This window comes from Cannabis sativa, chromosome 1 (genome assembly GCF_029168945.1).
Source record: "Cannabis sativa cultivar Pink pepper isolate KNU-18-1 chromosome 1, ASM2916894v1, whole genome shotgun sequence".
NCBI classification, from domain to species: Eukaryota; Viridiplantae; Streptophyta; class Magnoliopsida; order Rosales; family Cannabaceae; genus Cannabis; species Cannabis sativa.
Genome location: NC_083601.1, coordinates 39,029,156 through 39,054,311, shown reverse-complemented (window position 1 = coordinate 39,054,311; position 25,156 = coordinate 39,029,156). Strand labels below are relative to the sequence as shown.

General features: G+C 34.0%; 4 protein-coding genes across 7 annotated transcripts; 2 read left to right on the top strand and 2 right to left on the bottom strand.

Annotated features, from left to right (window-relative positions):
* Nucleotides 1–3,300: 3,300 nt before the first annotated feature.
* Nucleotides 3,301–12,096, top strand: LOC115706884 (B3 domain-containing protein Os07g0563300). The gene is made up of 14 exons (XM_030634646.2): nucleotides 3,301–3,758; nucleotides 5,270–5,351; nucleotides 5,468–5,566; nucleotides 5,892–6,222; nucleotides 6,373–6,715; nucleotides 6,868–6,964; nucleotides 7,495–7,669; nucleotides 8,056–8,135; nucleotides 8,790–8,837; nucleotides 8,928–9,194; nucleotides 9,829–9,875; nucleotides 10,054–10,167; nucleotides 10,560–10,630; nucleotides 10,821–12,096. The coding sequence occupies exons 1-14, from the start codon at nucleotides 3,622–3,624 to the stop codon at nucleotides 11,609–11,611; spliced, it is 2,682 nt and encodes an 893-aa protein (XP_030490506.2). The 5' UTR covers nucleotides 3,301–3,621; the 3' UTR covers nucleotides 11,612–12,096.
* Nucleotides 12,097–12,227: 131 nt separating this feature from the next.
* On the top strand, nucleotides 12,228–14,174 carry LOC115706885 (syntaxin-124). Its single transcript, XM_030634647.2, has one exon. The coding sequence runs from the start codon at nucleotides 12,995–12,997 to the stop codon at nucleotides 13,904–13,906; it is 912 nt and encodes a 303-aa protein (XP_030490507.2). The 5' UTR covers nucleotides 12,228–12,994; the 3' UTR covers nucleotides 13,907–14,174.
* A 1,987-nt stretch (nucleotides 14,175–16,161) lies between these two features.
* On the bottom strand, nucleotides 16,162–18,998 carry LOC115706883 (vacuolar protein sorting-associated protein 28 homolog 1). 4 transcript variants are annotated; one of them, XM_030634643.2, is made up of 3 exons: nucleotides 18,671–18,998; nucleotides 17,359–18,165; nucleotides 16,162–16,622 (listed from the first exon to the last, which is right to left on the bottom strand). In XM_030634643.2, the coding sequence occupies exon 2, from the start codon at nucleotides 18,007–18,009 to the stop codon at nucleotides 17,368–17,370; it is 642 nt and encodes a 213-aa protein (XP_030490503.2). In that variant the 5' UTR covers nucleotides 18,010–18,165; nucleotides 18,671–18,998; the 3' UTR covers nucleotides 16,162–16,622; nucleotides 17,359–17,367. The 4 variants fall into 4 exon arrangements, with proteins under 4 accessions (XP_030490503.2, XP_030490504.2, XP_030490502.2 ...); XM_030634644.2 differs by lacking the exon at nucleotides 16,162–16,622 and adding an exon at nucleotides 16,644–16,657; XM_030634642.2 differs by lacking the exon at nucleotides 16,162–16,622 and having other exon boundaries at nucleotides 17,138–18,165.
* A 3,221-nt stretch (nucleotides 18,999–22,219) lies between these two features.
* LOC115706882 (uncharacterized) lies at nucleotides 22,220–24,699 on the bottom strand. Its single transcript, XM_030634640.2, has 5 exons — nucleotides 24,494–24,699; nucleotides 23,746–24,041; nucleotides 23,518–23,640; nucleotides 23,055–23,345; nucleotides 22,220–22,637 (listed from the first exon to the last, which is right to left on the bottom strand). Exons 2-5 carry the CDS (start codon nucleotides 24,007–24,009, stop codon nucleotides 22,428–22,430), a joined length of 888 nt encoding a protein of 295 aa, XP_030490500.2. The 5' UTR covers nucleotides 24,010–24,041; nucleotides 24,494–24,699; the 3' UTR covers nucleotides 22,220–22,427.
* Between the last annotated feature and the right edge of the window lie 457 nt (nucleotides 24,700–25,156).

Below are 25,156 nucleotides of genomic sequence, written 5' to 3'. Positions count from 1 at the left end.
ATACGTCAGTGGTATGCTAGTCCCATTGCAAGTTGTAACCATTTTGCACTAAGGTACTCTCAGAAACTAAAACCCTAGTTGGATATGTCAACCTGGGCGTCGAGTGAAACCCTAGGTGCCCAAGTTGGCTTCTAGGTTGTAGGTTCATGTAATTTTAGCTCTCGGGCCTTGGATTAAGTTGCTCCATGTCTTCATAGTATAAAATACTGAAATATAGTGAGTTGGATTCAAGTTATTGAAGTTTGAAATTCTATCCGGAGATCTCGAAGTCAACCTAGGTACAGGGCTAGGGTCTCCTCTCAGGTTGACTGCTATGAGTACTCGAGTCTACTCAATTCAGTGACGTCATCCTTTATGCCACATGTCAAATATTGATGTTTACATCACGATAGATTTTTTTTAGATTAATAATAATGTACATGATTATAAAAAAATTAAATTAAAAATTTTTTAAGCCGAAATTGGAAAGGACCAAAATTATATATGTAATATATTGTTATATTATATATTTGGAAGCAAATTAAATCTATATATAATATATGATATAAATAGTCTATATTCAATAAATGCACGCAATAGTTTTGTTTAAATTGAATTTTCAATAAAATTAATATTCAAATATATTTAATATTGGTCAACTCAACGTTAGTTAATACTAATACTATACATATTTAACATAATTTTCAAATAAATAATAATTATGAGATGGTTAAATTGTATATGTATATATTTTTTTAAAGAGATTAATGAGTAGTGCCTACTATCCTTGAATGTTCAACGTGTAATATTATATATTAGTGTAATTAAATTTCGAGTTTCATGTAATTCAATAAGTACTTTTATGCAATAAAAAAATGATATAATTCTTACTTAAACTATTCATGACTAAAATTAGTTATATTATATTATGAGGAAAAAGTGTGTGACTAGTATTTTAATACAAAGTTTGTCACAAAAGATTGGCACTACATATGCTATTACAAAATGTATTAATTATTTAATTGTTGAAAGATGCCTTGAGGGTGGTGACGAACATTTAATTATAAGCTAAATTTGTTCAAGAAGATCATTTCTTGATAATATTTTTTAAATTGCTTTTGTAGCTAGCCAATACACTGATTGTTATTTTTTGGTGTTGCCGGGTTTCATTTAACACACTCTAACGTGTTCTAAATGAAAAGTGTGATAAACATTTGTATTTGCTTGAAACGTACCAACCTGGAATAAAAAAAAGGTTCTATATATAAGTGTCAAACCGAAAACGAATGAATGAGAAACAAAAGCATGCACCTAGATTAGTATTAATATTATTATTATAATTAATATTAATGACATTGCTTCTACTAATATATATTACCAAATTAACAATACCTCTTTCTTACTATTAATTAATGATTTTTTTTTTTATTGAAAATTAATTTATGATATATTACTATACTTATATGTTACGTAAAATTTACTCTGAGTGCGAATAATTTGAAATTGACCAAATTGGCAAAGACAGTTATCGCCTCTTTGGACCACAGTAGCAGTATATAGCATAGTACGTATGAGAGAGAGAGAGAGAGAGAGAGAGAGAGAGAGAGAGAGAGGCTAAAGCTGTATAATCCGTTGATGAATGGGTAGCTGGGGCCCATTACTGCATACTTCGATCAATGAAATCCGTACACCAAAATGTACGCTAAAAAAATCAATTATTTAATGCATCGACGTTTGTTTCTTCTATCCATTTTTATCTCATAATTTATAAAAGGGTAAATACCATTTTAGATCTTGTGTTTTGCAAAAGTTACAGATTGGACCCTGTGTTTTGTTAAATGATAAAATGGACCCTGTATTTTCTAAAATAGTAAAAATAGGACCCTGAGCTTAATTTTTGATAACTTTTTTTTTAATATAACCAACTTGAAGACAATGCTTAATACGAACAGATACAAAAAATGTAAACAGTTTTGTCATATAACACTTTAAATCGGATTATAATTAAACTTTATTTTGACAAAAAATCAATTCAGGGTCCTATTTGTACTATTTTAGTAAATACAGGGTCCATTTTGTCATTTAACAAAACACAGGGTCTAATTGATAACTTTTGTAAAACAGAGGGTCCAAAATAGTATTTACCCTTTATAAAATAATAATAATAATATTAATAATGTTATTGTTGGCTTTCACGAAGAAACAACTCATGGCCACTTACCAATGATTTAACCTTTTATTTTTTCCTTGTTCATTTTTTATATGTTAATTAGGTTAGACCAATAAGAAATCTTCCTTACTGATAATAACAGAAAACCTTACTATAAGAACAAAGCGTGTGGTTTTGCATCTGGTTTTTTGGTTTATTGGAAATAAAACAACTAATGTAACTGTCTCAATTATTTTTACAAAATTATATATATGTTTCTTAAAATGTCATAATATTAAGAGTATGAAACGTGGGACATGACTATATGCTTGATACATAAGACTCGTTTTTCATAATTATTAATTAGTGTATACATATCCTAATCCTAATGCGACACCTATCTACGTTCACACTAATTAACCGTTACGATATCGCCACTTTTCTCATAAATATACGTTATAATTTATTAGCATTTTGCTTCAAACATTGAAATTATTAGTTGTGAATATATAATTTAATGGGAAATCAAGGCACGTAATTAATGATGACCAATCAAAACAAGGATAAGCTCTAATGCCACAACCACTGGCCAGTAGTATCACTTTCTTTATTAATTTCATTATTTTCTTAAACATCACTTTCTATTTTCAATTGAATATTTATATATAAATAGCTTAGATTGGCTGTAGAATATTTACCACCTAAATTAATTTAATATTTTGTGTTTTTTTTTATATAAATAAATGAAAAGGAGATGTTGTCAAACCAAAAAAGCGCGCGTGTGTAATTTAAGCAGTAAGCGTTACGTGATTGCATGACCTTGGCGGGCCTTGCATGATTATTCATATCCTTTGGCAGGGGAAGGAGGTTTCCCACTCGCGGAGGCTGTGGTTATAATTACACGCTCTCTCTTGATTTGTTGTTGTTTTTCACGTGGGGTATTTTCGGTAATACCAGTGAGTGGGCTTTATGCGAGAGTCAAACTAAGAAACGAAATTACGAAATACCCCTCGGCTCTTCCGACCGTTGGGCGAGAGTGGCAAGGGAACCATTGGGATAAAATGGAATTTTGCGCATGTGCTAACGACGTCGACGAAAAAGAAGCGAGTGAATTTAAATAGTAAGAATTGATTTTAATTAAATTAAATTAAAATAGGTAGTAGACTCAGACGACGCCAAAGAAATAGATACAACACTCTCGGACGTGTTTTTAAAGCCTCTTATAAATAATGTTATGGATTAAATTTATTTTATTTTCTCTCACTACCCAAACAAATATACCAAAAACTATTTTTCATCTCTCTCAAAATCCCTCCTTTCTCTCTCTCTAGCTTTGTGCAGTACTATAGATCAGGTTGCGAAGACCGTAGTCTGGATTATGCTCTTTTAAGAGCTCTGATGGTGGTGCTGGATTTCTAGGGTTTTATGTAAGGGGTTTTTATTTATTTATTTATTTTTTTCTAGAGACTCGAGTGAGACTTGTACGAGCTTCGATGTCGACTGCTTCGTCTTCGTCGCCGGCTCCTAAGGTCTGCTACAATTCTGAGTGTAAGGAATTGAAACCGGAGCGCCCCAGAAAGGGATGGCGCCTCCGCAGCGGAGAGTTAGCTGACCTTTGTGATCGATGCGCGTAAGTACACTTTTTTTTTTGGCAGTTTTATCTGATGTTTTGTTTTGTTTTTTTTTTCTCCCTCTTTGCTTGAACTGTGTAAGTGATTTTTGGTTTGGTGCTCTGTCTGTTTGAGTTTGAATTTCGGCGAGGTTTAGGGTTTTACTTGTGGCTATTGGGAGGAATTGACTAAATTGAGAGTTGGTTTTAGGAGTGTTATGCGCCGGTTTGGTAATGGAGATTAGGTCTGATTAAATGGTTTATTTGGGGAGTTAAGATACTAATTTTCATTTTTACTTCTTGGTTTTGCATTTGGGGATTCGGAGTGTATCAGGAATGATCACGGGTCTTGAAGAAGTTTGCCTTATTTCAATTTATGCGACCCTTTCTCTCTTTTTTAATTAAAAAAGCAATGGAATTCACTGTGATGGTTATTTTTCACCTTTGGAAATCCAGGCTCCAGTGAATGTGGAGAAGTGTAGATGTGAAATTTTGCTTGTAATTACTATGGCTTTCACTTGGTTTAGGTATCTAGTCAACTCCATGTGTATTGCTTCTATCCTGGCAAAATTAATTATTACAATTACAAATGTTTTTCTTTTCTTTTAAAATGTACTTCATTTGATTTGTTAATTCTTCCATAACTTTGTCGTAGTTTTGTGATCAATTATTCCAAACACAATAATGTTGACCTTCATATCTTTTGTGTGAATTGGGTTATGAGATTATTGAGATATTTAGTACGAGACTGGAAAGTGGTGTAATATGCGCGCACTCAATTCCCTTTTAGGTGTAAAATTGGTGTCAATCCTCTAATTCTAATTTCTTACAGTTGTTAGTTAAGACTTGAAATTGGACTTTGACTTTGACTCTATTGACTATACTATGTTGACTGCAATATTTCTTCATCTTGATAGTTCCCTATTTTTTCCTTTTCCTTTTTTTTTTTGTTTTGGTACAATGGAACATGTGAAGCAATATTTTTGCAAATGTTACATGCTCAGGAGTAAGGGAATACGTGAGGCCACTGGATTTTGTTTATTGTAACTAAGCACATATATGTTAAGTCTAATGGACTGTTCGTAGATGTTGTTGCATCATGCTGGCTTATTATTCTCAGTTCTTACGACCCATCTTACTAATCATAATGGCAAACGGTCAAAGGTATCGCTAAATTGGAATTCTGGCAAGGCATACCTGATTTTGACTGTGCCAACTAGTTATAGTGGGCCAGTGATTATGTATTGGACTTTACCAACACATGCAAATGGCATTTGGTTATATTTTTCTTACCTGTTGTATTTAGTTTGCTGTTTGATGATAGAAAGTCTAATTTCTCTCGCATTTTAAGTATATTGTCATCACACTGAGGCTTTATCTAATTTGAACTTTCTAGATGTTGTCTCTTTATTCTTTTTTATGCTTTGAAGCATTATGTTTTTGTTATAATTTGTACTCTGTTCTAATTTCTCTCTCTTCCAAATTTGTGTCATGATTTGCTCCAAACTTAATTTACTTCTGTTTTGCTCAAGTTCTGCTTTTGAGGAAGGAAGATTCTGTGAGACTTTTCATGGAAATGCTTCTGGCTGGAGGTGTTGTGAATCTTGTGGAAAGGTTGTTAGAAATTTTGTGACTAATATTTAGATTATATATGTCTAATACTATTGAATAAAAAAAAGTTACGTCTGTTCTTGATATTTACATTTATATTGGTTATATTTTCTTTGCAGCGGATTCATTGTGGATGTATTGTTTCTATTCATGCCTTTACATTATTGGACCCTGGAGGAATTGAATGCATTACCTGTGCAAGGAAAAATGTCTTTTTGGTAGGAGGAAATCCATCCTTATGTTCATATTCTTTATTGCAACAAATGATAAAGTTTTATTCATGGTTGCATATATGAACATGTAAAAGTTGCCTGTTCATGTTAAATTCTGAGTTTATTTTCTTTATTGCAACAAATGATAAAGTTTTATTTATGGTTGCATATACAAACATGTAAAAGTTTCCTGTTCATGTTAAATTCTGAGCTCAATTTTTTTTTTTTAAAAAAGTGTGTTTTGCTTAGTGACAATTTGATTTTTTAAGCCTTTCATTTTATGTGAAAAAATATTATCATGCAACTCAGTATTCTGTACTGTGTGCTTCAGACATCAAATCCAACATGGGCCCAATCTTTCCTTTTTCCATCTGAAAGACTCAAAGATTTGTCTATGAAAAATTGGAATCAATTGGCTGGATCAGGTCCTGTTCCATGGCGGCAAGCCCCTAGCTTATTTAGTTCGTCTATTCCATCATCTGAAATACATTCAAGGGTTCCTTATGAAGTTGACATTTCAAGTGCAATAAATAAACTTGGTAACGGGGAAAGGATATCTGGTTGTTCGTTGGACAAGAGAAAAGTTGAGGATTTATCTGAAAGATTACATAATGGTTCCCTGAAGCTTGGTGCCCAAGAGATACATGAAAATGGCATCACAGGTACTAATTTTCATGCTCTTTAGTATGTAGTAGAAAGAATAATGGTATATGTATGAGCTGTCTTAATAACGGTCTATTTGTATGAATTGTCTTACTTTTGATTGGAAGTTATAGTGGCTGTCAACATTTGCTTTATACGTATTTATACAGGAAAGAATTGTGATGATCAAATTAGTTCATGTTTGAGTATGTCTCAACAGTCTTCTTCTGTAAAGGAGGATCCATCTCCTCCCCAATTTGGTTTGCTTGTACCCTTTTCCAGTACAATTGAAACAAATGACCAATTTGTGGTTTCTGGAACAAATTTGCGGCCAAACCCTCCTCCTTCCTTGTCAAAACAATTTGTTGGTAATCTACAAAACGGGGTTGACCCATCTGGTGAAACTCAAATTCGCAATGCAAGGCCTCGGGCAGATGCCCGAGGAAGAAATCAATTACTTCCTCGGTATTGGCCTAGGTTTACTGATCAAGAGCTGCAGCAAATAACTGGAGAGTATCCTTTTGTTTTATTTTCTTATTTTTAGAATTTAGATGTTCTCCTTGGAAAGTTTTTCTAGGAATTTATATTTGTCCATGTTATTATCTGTATAGGCTTGTGTTATGTGTTCTAATATCAGCATCCCATAAGCCTTAACCAGATTTAAGTTCTAATTCTGTAATCACTCCATTGTTTGAGAAAATGTTAAGTGCAAGTGATGCTGGACGAATTGGACGTCTTGTGCTGCCAAAAAAATGTGCTGAGGTGAGTTTTAATGTTATTAAGTCGAATGTATCTTTGGTTTTATGAAGTGCCAAAAAAAAAAGAAAAATATCTTCAGTTTTAGAGGCCTGAGAAATGTTAATTATAAATATGCCAATTAGTTGAAAGTTAAATACATTTTTGAAGACCTGCTGGTGGGTTAGATGGGTTAGTTAAATATTAGGGAGTTGAATTTGATAATTGATATGCATCATTAAGTCATGAGAATTTTTTACCATGTATGCTTAGAGTTGAGGCCTCCAAGCTTGATTAATCTTTTATTTGGTTTTATTTTGTAACCTTTGTCGTCTCCTCTCCTCCACTGAATTGCTCTTTGTTTTTTCTGTCAGGTTAATTCTTTTACTGCTTTGTTAATATATGTAGCTTGAAAACTCAATTGACATGGACATGATGCATATTTGACTATTGGCAACACAAAATGATCCCTTTGGCCTAGTATTTTCACTAATTCTCTTTGTAGGCATATGATATTGATATGTTTTTATGGAAATAATTAGTTTTTCTTGTGGCAGGCCTACTTTCCTCCAATTTCTCAGCCTGAAGGATTACCTCTTAAGGTCCAGGATGCAAAAGGCAAGGAATGGATATTTCAGTTTCGCTTCTGGCCTAATAACAATAGCAGAATGTATGTTCTGGAGGGAGTTACGCCTTGCATACAGTCCATGCAATTACAAGCAGGTGACATAGGTAATCAACTGCTGTCACCAGGTTAATTCTTGAATTTTGAAGCATGGAGTTGATTGTTACTTCTGAATATGGATTAGTGGCACTTTAATATTGATTTAGCTCATCGAGCACCCTTCCATTTTTCATTTTAGAAGGTTTGTTGGAGTTGGTTATCGCTGTCTTGGATTTACTGGATTTTTCTGTACATGTTAAAATTAATAGAATATCTAGTCAATATTAAAATGCCAACTGTGGCAGTGTGGTGGGTCTTAAAGTTTCTCCATTTAGGCTGAGTATGTTTATTTCATTTTTCTAGTGCATGCAGTGTCATCTTATACTCACATATGGTTTTTCGATTCTCCCACTTTGGATCTGAGTGTTGTTCTTTTTTTTCTTTTTTTTTTCAGTCACATTTAGTCGTTTAGAGCCTGAAGGAAAACTAGTCATGGGATTCAGGAAGGCCTCAGCAGCCCCACCATCAGATCAGGTTTGACCTTTTCTCAAATTGCCTTCCATTACGTTTATTCTGACTGTTGATGGTGGCTTGGAACTTTGTTAGTATGTTAGGTTGGGATAATGCAATGCCATGAGCTGTAGAATGAACTAAATTCTTTATTCTGTACTTTAATTTTGTGTATACTTGGAGGATTTGTTTGAAATAATAAAAGAGAAACCAGAGAGGACTGTCAAACCATTTGTGTGGTATTATATATCTCATCCAAATGTGTGAGCTCTCAAAAGTAGGTAGAGGGTCTTCCATTTAAAGTTCTAGTGCTGGTAGCTCTTTTTTTTTTTTAAGAAATAACTGGAATAAAAAAGTAAAAGAAAATACTAAGTATTAATTAACAGAAGATAGTCTTTATACAATCCAATAGTGCACCAATCACAAGAAATATTGACTTTATCTCAGTTCAATCTGTATACTCTAATCATGTGCACTAAATGTAAACCTAGCTCACATTGATCTAATGTTTGTTCTATTCAGTGTTCATTGACTTGATTAGTGAGTCAAGTATGCATGTCAATGGAGCTTGTTATCTTGTGTTGTTAAATTTCTAGGGTTAACATGAATATCTCGGGTTTGTGTACTATTTATAATTTTAGCATACTATTTACTTTTTCTAATCGCTTTAATTTGCAGGAGAACGAAACAAACAAGAACGCAAATGGAGTTTTAGCACGTGGAGATGTTAGTATTTCAAAGTATAGAGCTAAGTTTAATTTTATTCATCTTTTAAATTGTACCTCAGTATAACCTAGTTTTTCATCAATCAACCAGACTGAACTGGCTGATCCCAGTTGTTGGTCAAAAGTTGACAAGTCTGGATACATAGCAAAAGAAGTTCTAGGAGGAGCAAAAGCGGTGATCTCTAGAAAGAGGAAGAGTAGTACTTTAGGTTCCAAGAGTAAGCGGCTGAGAATTGAAAATGAGGACATGATGGAGCTGAAGCTAACATGGGAAGAAGCTCAAGGGCTGCTTTGTCCTCCTACCAATCACATTCCAAGTGTTGTAGTGATTGAAGGCTTTGAGTTTGAGGAATTTGAGGTAATTAGAAAAACGTTGTGATGCCACTATATATATGGATATACATATTTTAAATGCTAACAAGGAAGATGGAGGTTGTTTCTACTAAAGTTTTGCTGTTCTAGAATGGCTCTACCATGACTTTTGTTTTGCTAATGAAGCCCAAGTCATATAGTGGGTTTCTATATTATCGAGTTAGAAAGTAAACTTGAATAACCCTTTCTTTTTTCTTTTTCTGAGGGGAATAAAACCTAATATGAATGACCTCTTGTCGTTGTTTCCATTTTTATTTGTTTCATTTGGGTCAGTATATTACTTTGAATATTGCTTTAGTACATTTTGCATAAACTTCTTCTTGTATTGATTATTTCCTATAAGTATGGAAAGCATTATATGGACAGCCAAGTTTCATTATGCTCATTATTGTATTACCATCGGCTATCATTCATTTTTTGGCGAAGCAAGCATACAAGGGTGGCTTCATATAGATCCAGCATCCCGCCCTTTAAACTTACTTTACAGTGTTAAACTCCAAACTTACATTTTTAAAAGATGAGAAATTCCTGCGGTATTAATATTGTGTGTGTTCTCAAATATTAAACTCGTGATCTAGCATGTAGAGTCCTCTTACTAATTCTGGTTATTGTCATTACAGGATGCCCCGGTACTTGGGAAGCCAACAATTTTTTCAACTAATAATGGGTAAATTACTTGGTTTTGAGTTCTGATATATAAATATATTTGTATATATTTTCTTATGCTAGTTCTTAATCTTATTTGTCAATTCATGCTTCTTTATCATTTCATGCTTCAGACTGGTGCTTTTTTTGTGGCTATGGGTTAACACAAGCTTAAATGTTTTTTCATCTATCTGTATCAGTGAAAAGGTTCAATGGGCTCAATGCGAAGACTGTTTCAAATTGCGCAAATTGCCTGCTGATGCCCCTGTTCCCCCTAAATGGACTTGTTCTGATAATTCATGGGACCCACAAAGGTATAAGCCAATCCTGCATTTATGATAATCTTATGTTTTTGGCGCATAAACTCTACATCTCACTCCTTAAATTATCGAGCGTGATGCTTATGTGCCTCTTCTCCTTAAGCTTATCTCACTTCAATATCATCAGGCGTAATATATATGCATCTTTTTCTCTTAAAGCACAAGTCTGCAGTTTAAAGTGGTGAAGTTTCTCAATGAAACCTTCCCCCAACAACTAGGGACGCAAAAACTCTCTTAAGAACAAAGATACAATTTTAAATGAGCTATTAAGAGTTTATTGTTTGCTGCTTTTATGGCATTTATTTTGGGGATCCTTCGAACTTGTTATGTTTTCAAACTTGCTGTTTATGGTATTCTTGCTAATCTGTTAAAACAATTGCTTGCAGAGCTTCCTGTTCTGCAGCTCAAGAATTAACATCAGAAGAACTCGAAGATCTACTGCCATCCACTGTTTCAGGTAGAGATTACCGGAGACAGTATTTGTTAGCTGTTTTCAGTTCCCCATCCTGTATGATTAATGTAGAGTTTTACTTGTTTAAGCTGTGGGGTACCTCATGCTATTTTCATTTAAAAGTTTTGTTCTGAATATTGCAATATGCATTTTTGTGCTAAAACTAAAATTGTGGTGTCCTACGGTGATTGAATAGCTGCTTCTAAGAAAATGAAGGCCGCTAAACAGGATGTGGAGAATGTGGAAGCTCTTGAGGGTCTTGACACCCTTGCTAATCTAGCTATTTTGGGAGAAGGTGACTCCCTTCCAGCATCAGCTCAGGCGACCACAAAACACCCCCGACATAGACCTGGTTGCTCATGCATTGTGTGCATCCAGCCCCCAAGTGGGAAAGGCCCCAAGCACAAACCATCATGTACCTGTAACGTTTGCTTAACCGTGAAACGGCGCTTCCGTACTCTGATGATGCGCCGTGAGAAGAAGCAATCAGAGAAAGAAGCAGAAACTACACGCAAAAAGCAGCAGCTACTCTTGCCGTATAAGTTGCAGGATGACACAGTGACCAGTAATAGTAATGCAGGAAATAGTCCTAAACAGAATGTTGATGTCCTTGAAATATCAGATGACGATCCTAGTAAGGTGAAATTGTCTACCTCACCATTTAAAGGTCAAATAGACCTGAATATCCAGCCGGAGCGGGAAGAAGAACTATCCCCAAGTTCAGATTCTGGCAGCATGATGAAGTTGCTCCATGATGCTACTGAGAAATATATTAAAGAGCATAGATATCTTAAACTACCCCCTGGTTCAAGCTCTGTTTTCGGTGAAAATCCATCTGGTAATGTGATGCAGTGCGATGGAGGTGAGACAATTGGAGAGCAACACACCAACGGCATAAACCTTAGTAGCAATCATCACAATGCAGATGAAGATAGTTCTGCAGCATTGTCCATGAAAGCTGCAGTATCATCAACCCCAGCTGGATGAACCGGCGGTTTCTTGTTTCTTGTATACTATATACTATGTTGCATTGATCAGCAACTAGTGGTAACTTTATTGAACAACTTGGGTTCTGCATTCATCCACAGTAGTATCTCTCATTCAGAGGTCTGTACATAAAAAGGAGAGGTGGAAGAGGGCTTATGGAGAAACGAATTGTGTGCTCTGATATTTTTCTCTCTACATTTATAGTATTTGTAGGCCCAAGTTGTATTGAAGTAAGTAGTAGTAGGGAGACGATGATTACTACAACAGAACTGAAGTGCTTTGCAAGTTGAAGCTATTGCAGTTTCTTTTGTTTTTTTTGGAGCTAGACTTGAAGCCTTCATTTCTGTGATAGAGGACGCACCAAATGCCTGTTTTTTCGGCTCAATGAAAGTAGTGATTTTACATTCGGGGAAGCTTATTTGTTTACTCGATATTTTTGTACATAAATTTATATTACAGTTATGCGATTTACAAAGATGTCAAAATTGAAAACTGCTTACAAATTCATTTCTGGAAGAGAAAAAAAAAAAGAGAAAATCACTTATCATGAATTTCACTTAAAAGAGGAAGGCAATTAAATATTAATAATAATAGAAAAACAAGCTACATTAAACAAAATCAGCCAAAAATTGATATGAATCAAAATCAAATCATGTTTTCCTTATAGTATAATAAAAAAAATTATGAAAGAGGTACTTATAATCTGTCAGAAAATAATTCGACAAGAGAATTATATCATATATTTATATATATGACATTAATCTAATTTTAAATGGAAGACACCATTTCATTTAAAGAAAAAAATGCAAGACTTTTTAAAAAGTTAACCTTATTTGTAAACTTGAGGATAACTCACGACTAAATGATCCCCAACCCAACCGAAGTTATATTATGCTACAGCTTTGTGGTTGAGACTTGGAGAAAAGAAAAGAAAATGACCAAGTCAACGAGACAGTTCCTGACTATGCAAAAAAATAGAAAGAGTTAATTGAGGATTAAAAAGCATAGGCATACATATACGTACGTACGTACGTACCCTTCAAAACGGGATAATTTGGCTGGTCCTAATATAATCCTAACATAACACCACCAACCCCTCTATCTAATACCCTCTTAATCCAATCTCCACCAAATAAAAACTAAGGAAACTTCATCCCATGTCCATTTCTGGATCACTGTTTTATCTTTCTCTTTCTTTTTCTCTTCATTATTATTACTTACCAACATAAAATTTATTACAATAGTTTTTAATAACATTCCTAGTACTGCGACAAAATCACTGCTATCTATATAGCTGTGTTGTGTGTTTAATTTCACGTTACAGAAGAAACCCATTTCGCATAAGAAGAAGAAGAAGATCATATTCATTTCAGATAAATCAAAATGAACGATTTATTCTCAAACTCATTCAAAAGATATACGGACCTGAAACAACAGTCGTACCTAGATGACTTGGAAGCTGGGAAAGAGAGTGCCAATCTCGACAAATTCTTCGAAGATGTGGAAAATGTCAAGGAAGACATGAAATCAGTTGAGAAGCTTTACAAGAAACTACAGGATGCAAACGAGGAGGGTAAAATCGTCCACAACGCCAAAACCATGAAGGAGCTTCGGTCAAGAATGGACACAGACGTGGAACAGGTACTGAAAAGAGTCAAAATCATAAAGGGAAAGCTCGAAGCTTTAGAACGTTCAAACGCAGCCAATCGAAATCTTCCCGGGTCCGGACCCGGGTCATCGGCTGACCGTACCCGAACCTCGGTGGTGAGCGGGTTGGGGAAGAAGCTGAAGACTATGATGGACGATTTTCAAGGGTTGAGGAATCGAATGCAATGTGAGTATAAAGAGACAGTGGAACGAAGGTACTTTACCATAACAGGGGAGAAAGCGAGTGAGGAGACTATAGAGAATCTTATATCGAGTGGAGAGAGTGAGAGTTTTTTACAGAAGGCGATTCAGGAACAGGGCAGGGGTCAGATTTTGGACACGATTTCAGAGATTCAAGAACGACACGACGCGGTTAAAGAGATTGAGAAGAATTTGATTGAGCTTCATCAAATTTTCTTGGACATGGCGGCTCTGGTGGAATCTCAGGGTCACCAGTTGAATGATATAGAGAGCCACGTGGCGCATGCTAGCTCGTTCGTTAGGCGTGGGACTGACAATCTCCAAGAGGCTAGGGAGTACCAGAAGAGCTCCAGAAAATGGACGTGCATGGCTGTTGCTCTTGGTGCTATTGTCATTTTTCTTCTCTTGTTCCCACTTTTTACATCCATATTGCCTACTTTGATCTGAAAATGAAAATGTTTACTTGGAATTATTATTTTCCATTAACGACAAAAAAGGAAAAAAAAAAAAAAGTTGGATCTCTGTGTGTATATGGTGCGGTGCAATTCAGTAAAGTTGCATAGCCTAATTAATGTAAGTATTTTTTTTTCTTTTGTAAATGTAGAGAAATTAATAGGTGTACATGAATTTGCTGGTTTATAAGAACAGGTGATACTATTTGTATACTATTATCGATTATATTTTTGAATTCTCTAATGAAATTACCATTTGACTATTGCTTTCTCTTTTTCTAGGGGAAATCTATGAATAATGTTCGTGAATTAATGTTGGACCTCCTTTTTAGATATGAAATTCTTTAATTGAGTCTTTTATCTCAATAAAATTCTTAAATGTATCTCAACAAAATAATTTAAATATTCTTTATAGAAAATAATTATAGTTTTTAATAAATAATAATTAAAATACAAAAGGTAGTTTTTCTATAAAATAAATTTAAACTTTTTGTGGAGGTGTTAGGCGTGAGCCTGGTGCCCACCCTTAGACATTGTATACATGTATCATCTTTATAAATTGTCTCAATTTTAATTTATTCGATAAAATACCTTACTAAAATTGTAATTTCTCCATTTTACGTTAAACTTTTACATGCCACCTCACATCAAATTTTTTTATATATTATTCACCAACACAAAAATATAAGAAAAAAAATTCTCTTTATATATATTTTTTGAAACGTAACTTTATATTATTTAAATATATTTTTATTTATTAAGAAATAAAATGTGAGAAAGTTGAAAAAAAAAAAGGATAAAAGTAACAATAGAATAAATTTGAGGAATAAATATTAACTACAAGGATTCTTTTGGTACGCCGTATTACACCGTATTGTATTGTATTATATTTAATTGTATTTTATGTAATATTTTTGTGTAAAATTATATGTGGTATTAATTTTTATGGACACTTAAATATATAATATTTTAGTATAAATTAAGGTTTAACATAGTATTATATAAAAATATGATATATAATCTAATTCAATATAATACAATACAATACGACCTAATACAACATTCCAAACAAACGCTTATAGAATGATTAGTGTTCAGATAAATTCTTTAGAATGGAGATTGTTTTGAGAGTCATTTTCTAAATTTTTTAAATGAAGATGTATTTGAAAGGAGCTTGGAATGCTATTACTATATATTTTAAATTAATAAATACTATAAGAAAAACTATTGACACTAGTCCCTTGTGTCAAGCAAGCACCATTTATGAGGCCTTTGAAGAATTCGTTTGCCAAAGCCAAACCATATCTAATTGGGAAAAAAGATGGGAATGTAAGTTGAAAACTATATATCTATACAGAATTAGAATAAAAACTACGAACCAATGTTTATTTTTCTGATAAAAAAATTGTCTTCAATTCTTACATTAGATAAAAATATACTTCGAACTCAAATTTTAAGATTTTGTTCTATCCCACTGTCCCAAATAACCTTTCTTGTCAAACAAAGAATTGTATTTTTACCACTGCATCCACCACCCTTCTACATATCGAGAGACCAGAGATAATATTAGGTGAGAAGTTTATTAAATGAATTTTGTGAATGCGTTTGTTTCATTGAGAAGATTTTATTTTATTTTATTAAGAAAATAAAATGATCAAAATTGTCATTTATGGAGACTGCACTTGCGTCATATTTCACACATTTTTTTAATAGTCATTTCCCTGCTCAGTTTGGCACATTGGCCACATTAATTTACAACGTAAAATATTTCGACATTCAATTGAAGGCTAATTAATTGCAGTAATGATTTCTTCAAAAAAAAAAAAATAAAAGAAAAAAGAATTGTAGTAATGAAAGAATATTTCTATTTATTTTAGGCTAGTTGAGTGTAACTCTAACCGATAAGGCAACTAAAAGGAGTGAGAGTCAAATTACCAAACTATGATAGGATAATAGTTAAAATGATTTACGATGAATCTAATATCAGCTCCCATATATTTCATGTTAGTTTTTGAGACCATTATGTTTCTAATATCCACGCTCTTTGTGAAAATCAACCAAACATATAGTTTCCTTTCCCAGTAGTGGAAAGAATCGAAAACTAAATGGACACCGGACAAAATGAGATACATAAGGAAATTAGTCTAATTAGATGATCAAAAATTATACTTTGTATATGACAACTAAAACATCAAAATTCAGTTTGCATAGGAAAGAAAAAAAAAGGTCAAAATTTAGTCATTTTGCTCATAACCCCAACAATTAAAATCATAAAATTACTAGTAATACTTGTAATATTCAACAATTTGTTCGAATAAATCGAGTGCTGAACAGATGCACGTCTGTTAGAATAGAAAAACAAAGGTAAAATGATGCAAAAATGAAAGGAAAACCGATCATTTCACAACAGCTAAAATTACTGGCTTTCTTCTTATTAAATAGTCCTTGTTTGACACCCGGGCAGACAAACACAACTACTTGTTTACTTAAGCCGAAGTCCAATAATCCACCCACTTTGAAATCCTAATGGTAAATTCCTAAAGTTTAGATATGAGCTAATATATATTAATAGTAAGGCATCAAGGCTCAATGAATCAGAGCTAATACATTAATAGTAAGGCATCAAGGCTCAATGAATCAGAGCTAATATATTAATAGTAAGGCATCAAGGCTTGGTGAATCAGATACAAGGCTGTTCAAATAAGGAGTATCTGTACGTCAAAAAAAAAATAAAAATAAGGAGTATCTGAATCAGTTGCAAGGCTATTCAAACGAGGAGTATGTGAAGCAAAAGGCTATTCAAATAAGGAAACATATGAAGCAAAAGGCTGTTCAAATAAGGAGCATACAAATCAGATGCAAGGCTGTTCAAATAAGGAGTATATGAAGCAAAAGGTGAGCATGAATCAACATTGCCAAAATTACTAGCCTTATAACGGTTTGGCCTACTTCCACCCAAGTAAACAATCAATCAATGGAGCATAAATATTTAAGAGCACAAAATACCTGCTTTCTCAAGCCACAGTAGTCATATAATCGTTATATTGACTTTTAAAATGTCTTCAACCCAAACTTTTGAATTCAATTGACTCCAGAAAGAATAATGTACAATAATAAATGTTGCAGAAGATATTCACTAACAAGTTTCAAGTAAGCAGTAATACCAATTTAAAGATAAGAAGAATGAAATTAAAGCACAGTACAATGAAAAGTAGCACGATGAATATAGTACCAATAAAAGGCCATTAGGAATCAAGTACTAGTACTACTAACATATGATTGTACCAAAATCAGATCTTTCATCTAAGATCAGATATCCACAAAAATAGTAAGTCATCCCTAGGAAAGGAATCACTGAGGTTCAACCAAGCATATATCCTATAATTAACACCATAACAAAATATGTAGAGTCAATCAGAGATCATATCCTCTTATTTACATACTTACAGAAACGAATCAAGTGCCAGCGTTAGGCAAAGCTGCCATAAATGAGTTATAAGATGACTCAAGATCGAAGTGAAGCTGACGAGCCTGCTGCTCCGTCAACTCATCTGCTGCACCCATCTTTGATAGCCTCAAAATCCACTCTTTCAACTTCACCCTCCCCACAAAATCCGGAGGCAAAAAGCTCAACTTATTAAGCGATGTAGCAAGGTCAGAGAGCAAAGGGTGCACCTGATCAACTGCAAACATATTGAGCTTTAATGAATCCATGGCAGTGATGAAATTCTGTGTACACTCTGCCACGGCAGCAGCTGATGTATTTGACGACGAGGAAGTAGCGGTCCGGTGCTCCACCGTGGCAGGCACCCCAGATGTCACCAGGCGATTTATGGCAGCCGAGCAATCCATTTTGTAAGTGTCAGCAAAGCGCTCTATGCTGGGGATGGTGTCTTTGAGTGAGGAACTTAAGGTTTTGAAATGGGCAATGAGTTTAAGGCATTCGGCCTCGTACTCTGTAGAGGAGATTATGTCTCGAACGTAGGCCTTCTCAAGCTTCTCAGTAGCTTTTATAATGGCATATAACTCGGCGAAGTTCTCATACATTTCTCTCTCGCGCTTGTCGTTCCAGAGCTTGACCTCCATTTGGGTACCCATATATGTTTACTAGATTTAAAGGGTGTGTGTATATGTATATATCTATATACTTGGAGGTATAATGGAAAATAGGATGTTAGCCGTTGTGGGGCTAGCAAATGTGTGTGGAGAATTGGAGAAGAGAACGGGTCACGCGCAGAGAAAAACCTTTATTCACTGGAGCAAAATCATGTATGCAGAAATGTCAAAACAAAGTTAGGCATAAAAGTAAATAACTTAAAAAACAAAACTTTCAGTTTGGGAATAGCAAAATCAAACAAAACAAAACAGAACTAGTAAGTACGATAGCAATCACCATAAAGTTTTCCGCATAGCTAACAGGAAAAAGCAAGTCTTTCATTTGGAGTTCAAACCTTGAAAAACAAACTTTAAACCCCAATCTAATCAAGTCTTCCATTTTCTCAGCAACCAAACATGTAAGAAATAATTCATACAAAAAGCATATTCAAAACAATCCAAAGAGGAAACTACAAAACCCATATTGAACCCAAATTCCCAAATTCAAAGAAAAGAAGAAAATAAAAAAATCAAAGAATTTAGCCCTAAAAACATTTAGAATTATTTTTTTTAAAAAAAAAAAAAAACTTTAAGATCAATAGATTAGAACAGGGAGAGAAGGAAAAAGATGAGATAAAGGGTGAAGAAGGAAAAAAAAACTTACGGAAATGAAAACGCGTCTGATTGGAAAGGTTGATGAGAGGGGGGTATGTCTGAATGTGTCGGAGGAGGAAGAAGAGGTGATCAGAGAGAGAGAGAGAGAGAGATTGCGTGTGATTTGGCGTGAAATATTATTGCTGCTTACGGCATCTACGTGTAGCAGTTGAAAAATAAACCCAAAAACTACGAAATTACAGAAAAGCCCTTTCACTTTTGCTCTTTCTCTGTGTGCTGTGCTGTGTTGTGCTGTGCTGTTCTGTGCAGTGACGCTATACCTATTAGACTTTTAAAACCATTGGCATTATTTACCATTTCTTTTCTTGGGATCAACGTGGGTGAGTCGATTTCCCTTGGCCTAGCCCATTATATACAATACAACCTCCACCACATGGCCCAAAATTCATTTATGGACCTAAGATGGGCCTCCTCCAGCCTGCAACATTACCACAATTACACTTCTCTTTGGAACTTGAAGAGTAAAGAGGAAATTAAATCTTATACCTTTTTTAAGTTAGGCTATCTTATTTTTACCTTTAGTTTTAAATTCTCTCGCTTATACCTTCTTTTTCAGTTTTTATTCCCATTATACCCCTTCTATTTACCATCTTTATTTATGTTCTAACCTGATATTCTTTTTTATTTTCTCTAAAAGCTTGCAGCCATCTCTGCCTATAGGAAGCTCCATGAGCTTCACTGCTATCCTTCGTAGCTATCTCTGAACATTGATCAATCTGAGACACAGACACGGACTGTTGTTGTTCTCCATGAGTTGCTATGGCTGATGGTTTCAAAAAAGATTGGTAGAGAATTTGTTTTGGAAGTGCAAGCCTAATGCCAACACCAACCTTTCAAAAAGAAAAAATAAAATTAAAATGGAACCCCCAGCTCCTGATTCTTGTGTCTGGTTAGGAGAAGGTTGCCAATTGTTGGATTTGAACAGAGTGTACAAAATCTTCTTCATTTATTCTGCTTTAATTATTTGTCAATTACGATGTTCATGCTTATTACTTTAAGATTTTAGTATGAAGACTCCATAATATATTGATGATGATAGATGGCAGAATCTGGAGTCCCGTTGGGGTGTTAATGGCTATGGAGGAGACTTGTGAAGGGCATATTAGGTAATGCACTTGTAAAATTGGGTATATTTCAATTAAATATAATGTAGAGATATTTTTGGTTAATTAATAAAAAAAGAGGGCATTCCTCAACTTATCCCAAGAGTACAGGGGTTGAGACGAACAAGCTGTTTCTCTATGCATTTATCGTTGTGGACACTATTTGGAGAACTCAAAATAATAAAGTGCACAATTACTCTTCGAGTAACAATAAAATTGCCATTGACTCTATCTCTAATTGCTTTACAGATTATACTGCTTGCTTGCTTACCCCAACGGTGGAGGTGGTGTCTCTCGCTTAGTCTCCTCCTCTAGAAGATTGGATTAAAATTAACTGCGATGTTAAGGTTGGTAGTAATTCCATGTGCATAGCGGCCTTGGCTAAAGATCACTCAAGGACAGTTTTGTGGGGTGCTGCCAACCTACTCAATTTCACAAATTCTCCGATTGTTGCGAGGCGGCGGCGTGTTAGCTTGCTTTGGAAACTGCTACTTCGAGGAAACATGACTTTATCCTGGTCGAGAGTGATTCAGAGAAGATTATCAAAACGCTTAAAGGAATCCACTCCATTTAGAATATTGATAATTATATTTCTTTTTTGTAATCAACTCTCTAAGAACTTTTTATCGTGTAATTTCTCATTTATTCCCAAATGTTGTAACTTTACAGCTCACAATATTGCTAGATGGACTTTTTCTCAACGGGTATAGTAGACCCCTCCTAACATTATCTTTTGTAATGATTGAGAAATCTAATTTTTTGTTATCAATGAACACTTTATTTTCAAAAAAAAAAAAATTCCACATATAAATTTAACAATGTAAGTCAATATAGTAATGAGCATTGTTATTGAGTATGGGAAATTTGACTAATTATGCATTTATTGGGCCAATTTTTTTTTCCTAAACTTAAACTATTCAATATTGGTAGAATATGTCAATTTTTTTTTCCTAAAACCTCTCTCTCTCTCTCTCTCTCTCTCTCTCTCTCTCTCTCTCTCTCTCTCTCTCTCTCTCTCTCTCTCTCTCTCTCTCTCTCTCTCTCTCTAAACACGCACACAGAGAAGCACACAATCGGACAACCCACACGACTCACGACTCACGGACTACCTCGACCTTGCGACCACACGACCCACAGACCACCGCGACCACCACCTGACACCGATAATGTCTTCGTCAAAGATAATCTCTAATTTTTTTCATGATTTTTTAACTGTAATTTTTTTCATAATTTAGGGTTAAAGCAATTAGATTTAATGTTAAGTTTGTGTTTTTAGTAACTTTTGAGGTTTTTAGGCTCGGATCTGTGTTTTTTTGGAGAATTTGCAATTTTTACCTGACCAGATGTAAGTCTGATGTATATAAATATATATAAATACTTGGAGAAAAATAAACATCATTTTATTTTATTTAGTTATTTGTCATCTAATCCTCATTACATAGATTTTTAAATATAATGGAGATTTTCTTATATAATGTAATCATCACTTTTTAAAGCAAACCAAATATTGTAATGGTAAATTCTCATTTCATTACGATTACCATTAAAATAAACTAAATATGACCTTAGGGACTAATTTGCTTTAAAACAAAGTTCATGGAGGAACTTGCTCAAATTTATATATTTTTAGGAACCAATTCAAAAAAAAAAAAAACAACTTACCAAAATGTCAGTTACCCCAACAATAAAGATCATCTATAGAGTACCTACCAACCATTGCTTTGAATAGTATCCCAACAAATCAATAGTAAAACCCTCTCCTATAACACCATTTTAATGTCTCCAAAAAGACTGGTCCTCAAGTGAGATGAAGGAAGGGGCCGCCTTAGGTCTCTTACCGCTCAAGATCTTATTTTGAAAAAAAAAATTAAATTATAATTACTAATAAAATAAATAATAATACTCATAATACTAAATATGTGTTGTAGTTTATGGTAATTTAATTAGTTTAACAACTTTATTTTTTTACTGGACTCTAATTTTTATTTTTACCTAAAGCCTAAATTAACCTGGACCAACCTGCTCCGAATAAGCTAAGAATTCCACTATCAAACAAATATTTTAGGAATAACAACGAATCATTAGTCTCTTGTTTTCTCTAATCACTGCACTGGCCCTAGCAGCCCCCGACTAGTGCATATAGCGACATCAATGTTCATTTTGAACTTGTTCAATTCTGACAGTCTTCTCTAAATAGTCCCTGGTTGCATCCAGGACTGACCCTAAACATAGACAAGGTAGGCCCGCGTCTAGGGCCTACTCATTTTAGGGGTCCAAATAAAAAAAAAAAAAGTACTTTTTAAAAAATATTACATATTTTTAGCATGACCTTGCTCACTGTTCAAGTTCCCATGCTTCATTCATATTGTCACGACCACTATTATTGATATCAAAATCATAGACATCAACTTCAATTCATACCCACACGAGGTGGCTTTAGTAAAATGCCTTTATTATCAAAGCCAAGTTGAATACAGTAAGAAATAGTATACACCTAATAACACCAATGTGGGGATGTTCATAAAATAAAAACCATCTCATACAGTTTACGCCATCCATTAAAAAGTTTTGATACAAAATTAACAGAAGTTCATGTTTGACTATGCTGCTAGACAAAATACATGGCTGGTTTCGATCATTACATCATTCGTTCTTCTTACTTAATTTCATCTTTGCTTCAACATCTCCACTGTAAGGGTAAACATGATAAGCATATTGCTGAACAACAGAGAAGACAACCATCTCCAGACATACCAACACATTCTGAATAGCTTCCTCAATGTGTTCAACATCCAACCAGAAATGGTGAGATCGAATGACGCCAAGGGCAACTAGTCCACTAAGCACTAGTCCCTGCAAGGAGCCAAAATCAATAAATTTTGTTAGAAAGTATTCTATCAATATAGGACAAGGATGTAATGAAAATTACAAAGTTATTTAGGAACTGATTAATGACATAAAGTATGTTGCTGGCAAAAGGATAGTCAGGTACCTCCGGTGCTATAATGATTGAATCTAAAACTCTACTTTAATTCCAAGCTGATAACAAAATTTAGTTGAGAATAGCCAGTTAATTAAAAGTTAAAGTGTCATTAAGATGTCTTCTCGGTCTCATGCCAAAAAGCTACATTTAAGTATTCATTCTTTATGTCAAAATCCTTTTGCAACAATATGGTGTATATTTCCAGAGTATTTTCAAGTACTATTAATATTAAATTCATTTTATGCGAAGAAACAAACGTTATAGACCCAAAAACGTATATGTTGTACCTGCCAAAAGCAGAAGAAAACAATCCCCTTGATGCACATGAATTTTGAAAGTGGCTTGTGTGGTGCCAACTCCTTAGCAAACACATGGTAAAACACCACGAGTGAGTACAAGGCCAGTGAAACTGATATGTTAAGAATGATGGTGAATGTCCAGCTGAGCCAGCTTGGGTAAATTCCAATAAGTTGAAACGTTATCATCAAGATGGAGCAAACCGGCCTAATGACTACAAACTGCCATGTCCAATGTTTCAATTGCTTCAGAGTCTTGTGATTTAACCGGATGGTGTGAGGCTGCACTTCATGTAAAAACACAATACCATTCAATGAATAAGTGTACGAGACTGATGATTTCATGTTTTCATTACAAACAAAAGATTCTAGAAAATTTATTTTCTGTGTCAGATCCAATTATGTTACTAAATTGAAACTCAGATCATAAATGAGAACAAAACTACTAGATCACCTGAAAAAGAGTCATTGGGAATGAATGATGAATTTCCCTTCCTTTGATCTCATCTGGCACGATATTATTGCTAATGGAGATATTCAGATAACTATACATCAAAGCCATGAACTTAGCGATCACCTGGACATAGATAGAGAAGTTTAATGAATATCCCACAATGGTTTCATAAGCCTAAGAAGGAAACAGCATAACCAAAAAAGAAACAACTTTGTTGGCACCACTCACCAGAGCCTCATAGCACTCCTTAATTGATTCCAGAAACATGAAAAAAGCTTTGCTTCCTTGGATATCCACTAAGCCCACAAAGGACACGACGGCATATAATGGAGCCATAAGAATTATAGTTATGATGGCCTTCTGTTCTTTCGGGTTCTTCCAGTAGAACAAATGCTGTGACAACAACTGAATTGTGAAATGCATCGACAGCATCACGCAAGATGCAGACCCTAGCAGAGTCATTTGGGCAGGACTCATCGAACTGAAGTCCATTGTTTAAGAACGAGATAAGTACCGATCAAAACCTGCAAAAGGAAAAAAAAAAAAAAAAAAAAAAAAACTTCAGAACCTCTTGATTTCAGACGCTCTAAACATCTTGACCAAATCCCAATTCCCACATAGACAAATGAAGAAGCCTAAACTATAATATATAGTTAAACAAAGCATACAACCCAGTAACACAGTTTTTCAAAGCATCGTGATTTTAAGATGTACAGTACTAAAAAACCATTTTTTTCAAAGACCCACTAAGATTATCGTCACAAACAAAAAGTACATCACACTAAAAGGCCGAAAGAAGATGAGAATGGTGATTGATCCATTCAGAGAATAAGAAGGCTACTCGATACACAAGTCTAAAGCAGCCAATTTGCGGAGATGGAGTTAGAACTCGGGTTTAAGGGTGTGAATAATAAAATTGAAATTCGGAGCACATGAATTATTATAAATTGAGAGGCAAAGACGCGGAAAAGCTCACCGAAGCAGAAGAAATCGAGTAGATCAAATAAGTTGGAGATCTCAGACCTAAGTAATTTTCTTCGTGTTCAAGGCCTCAGGGACGAATTGAATGAAAGCCATGCTCTGCTCTGCAATTTCTTCACATTTGAATCAAGACTACTCTTTACCAATAAGATTTCGCCACGTTTTCTGTGGGGACTACACGATTTTGTTCTTTTCATTTTCCCTTTATTTAATATTTATACATAAAAAATCATGAATAATATCTTAGCAAAAATGTGTAAAACTTTTGACTAATGTGTACACCTTATAATTATATCTCTTTTGGTGTTATGGCTGAATTTTTAATTTTAGTTTTTTTTTTTTTTAAATGTTGTAGCTATTTAAAATTTTTTGTGAAATATAAAAAAATTTAATATATTAAAAATTAAATTTTATTGGATAATTCTTTTATTTTATAAGTATGTGAATCAATTCTTTAAATCATATTTTTAGCGTATTAAGTTTTTTTAAATTTTTAAAATTTTACAAAATACTTTAAACAACTATAACATAAGCAATTGTGAAAAAATAAATTTAAAAAATACTCTTAAATACCAAAATAAATAGTAATGTATTAGTACACTATACACCCATTTAAAAGAAACTAGCAAAAACTATGTGCGAGGCACGTATACTAAAT

Coding starts and splice junctions, on each gene's coding strand:
- LOC115706884 (XM_030634646.2), top strand. CDS start 3,622: ATGTCGACTGCTTCGTCTTCGTCGCCGGCTCCTAAGGTCTGCTACAAT. Junction 8,136..8,789: donor CAGCCCCACCATCAGATCAG/GTTTGACCTTTT, acceptor TTTAATTTGCAG/GAGAACGAAACAAACAAGAA. Junction 10,168..10,559: donor AATTCATGGGACCCACAAAG/GTATAAGCCAAT, acceptor AATTGCTTGCAG/AGCTTCCTGTTCTGCAGCTC.
- LOC115706883 (XM_030634643.2), bottom strand. CDS start 18,009: ATGGGTACCCAAATGGAGGTCAAGCTCTGGAACGACAAGCGCGAGAGA.
- LOC115706885 (XM_030634647.2), top strand. CDS start 12,995: ATGAACGATTTATTCTCAAACTCATTCAAAAGATATACGGACCTGAAA.
- LOC115706882 (XM_030634640.2), bottom strand. CDS start 24,009: ATGGACTTCAGTTCGATGAGTCCTGCCCAAATGACTCTGCTAGGGTCT. Junction 23,641..23,745: donor AGGAGTGCTATGAGGCTCTG/GTGAGTGGTGCC, acceptor ATCTATGTCCAG/GTGATCGCTAAGTTCATGGC. Junction 23,346..23,517: donor TCCCAATGACTCTTTTTCAG/GTGATCTAGTAG, acceptor CATGAAGTGCAG/CCTCACACCATCCGGTTAAA.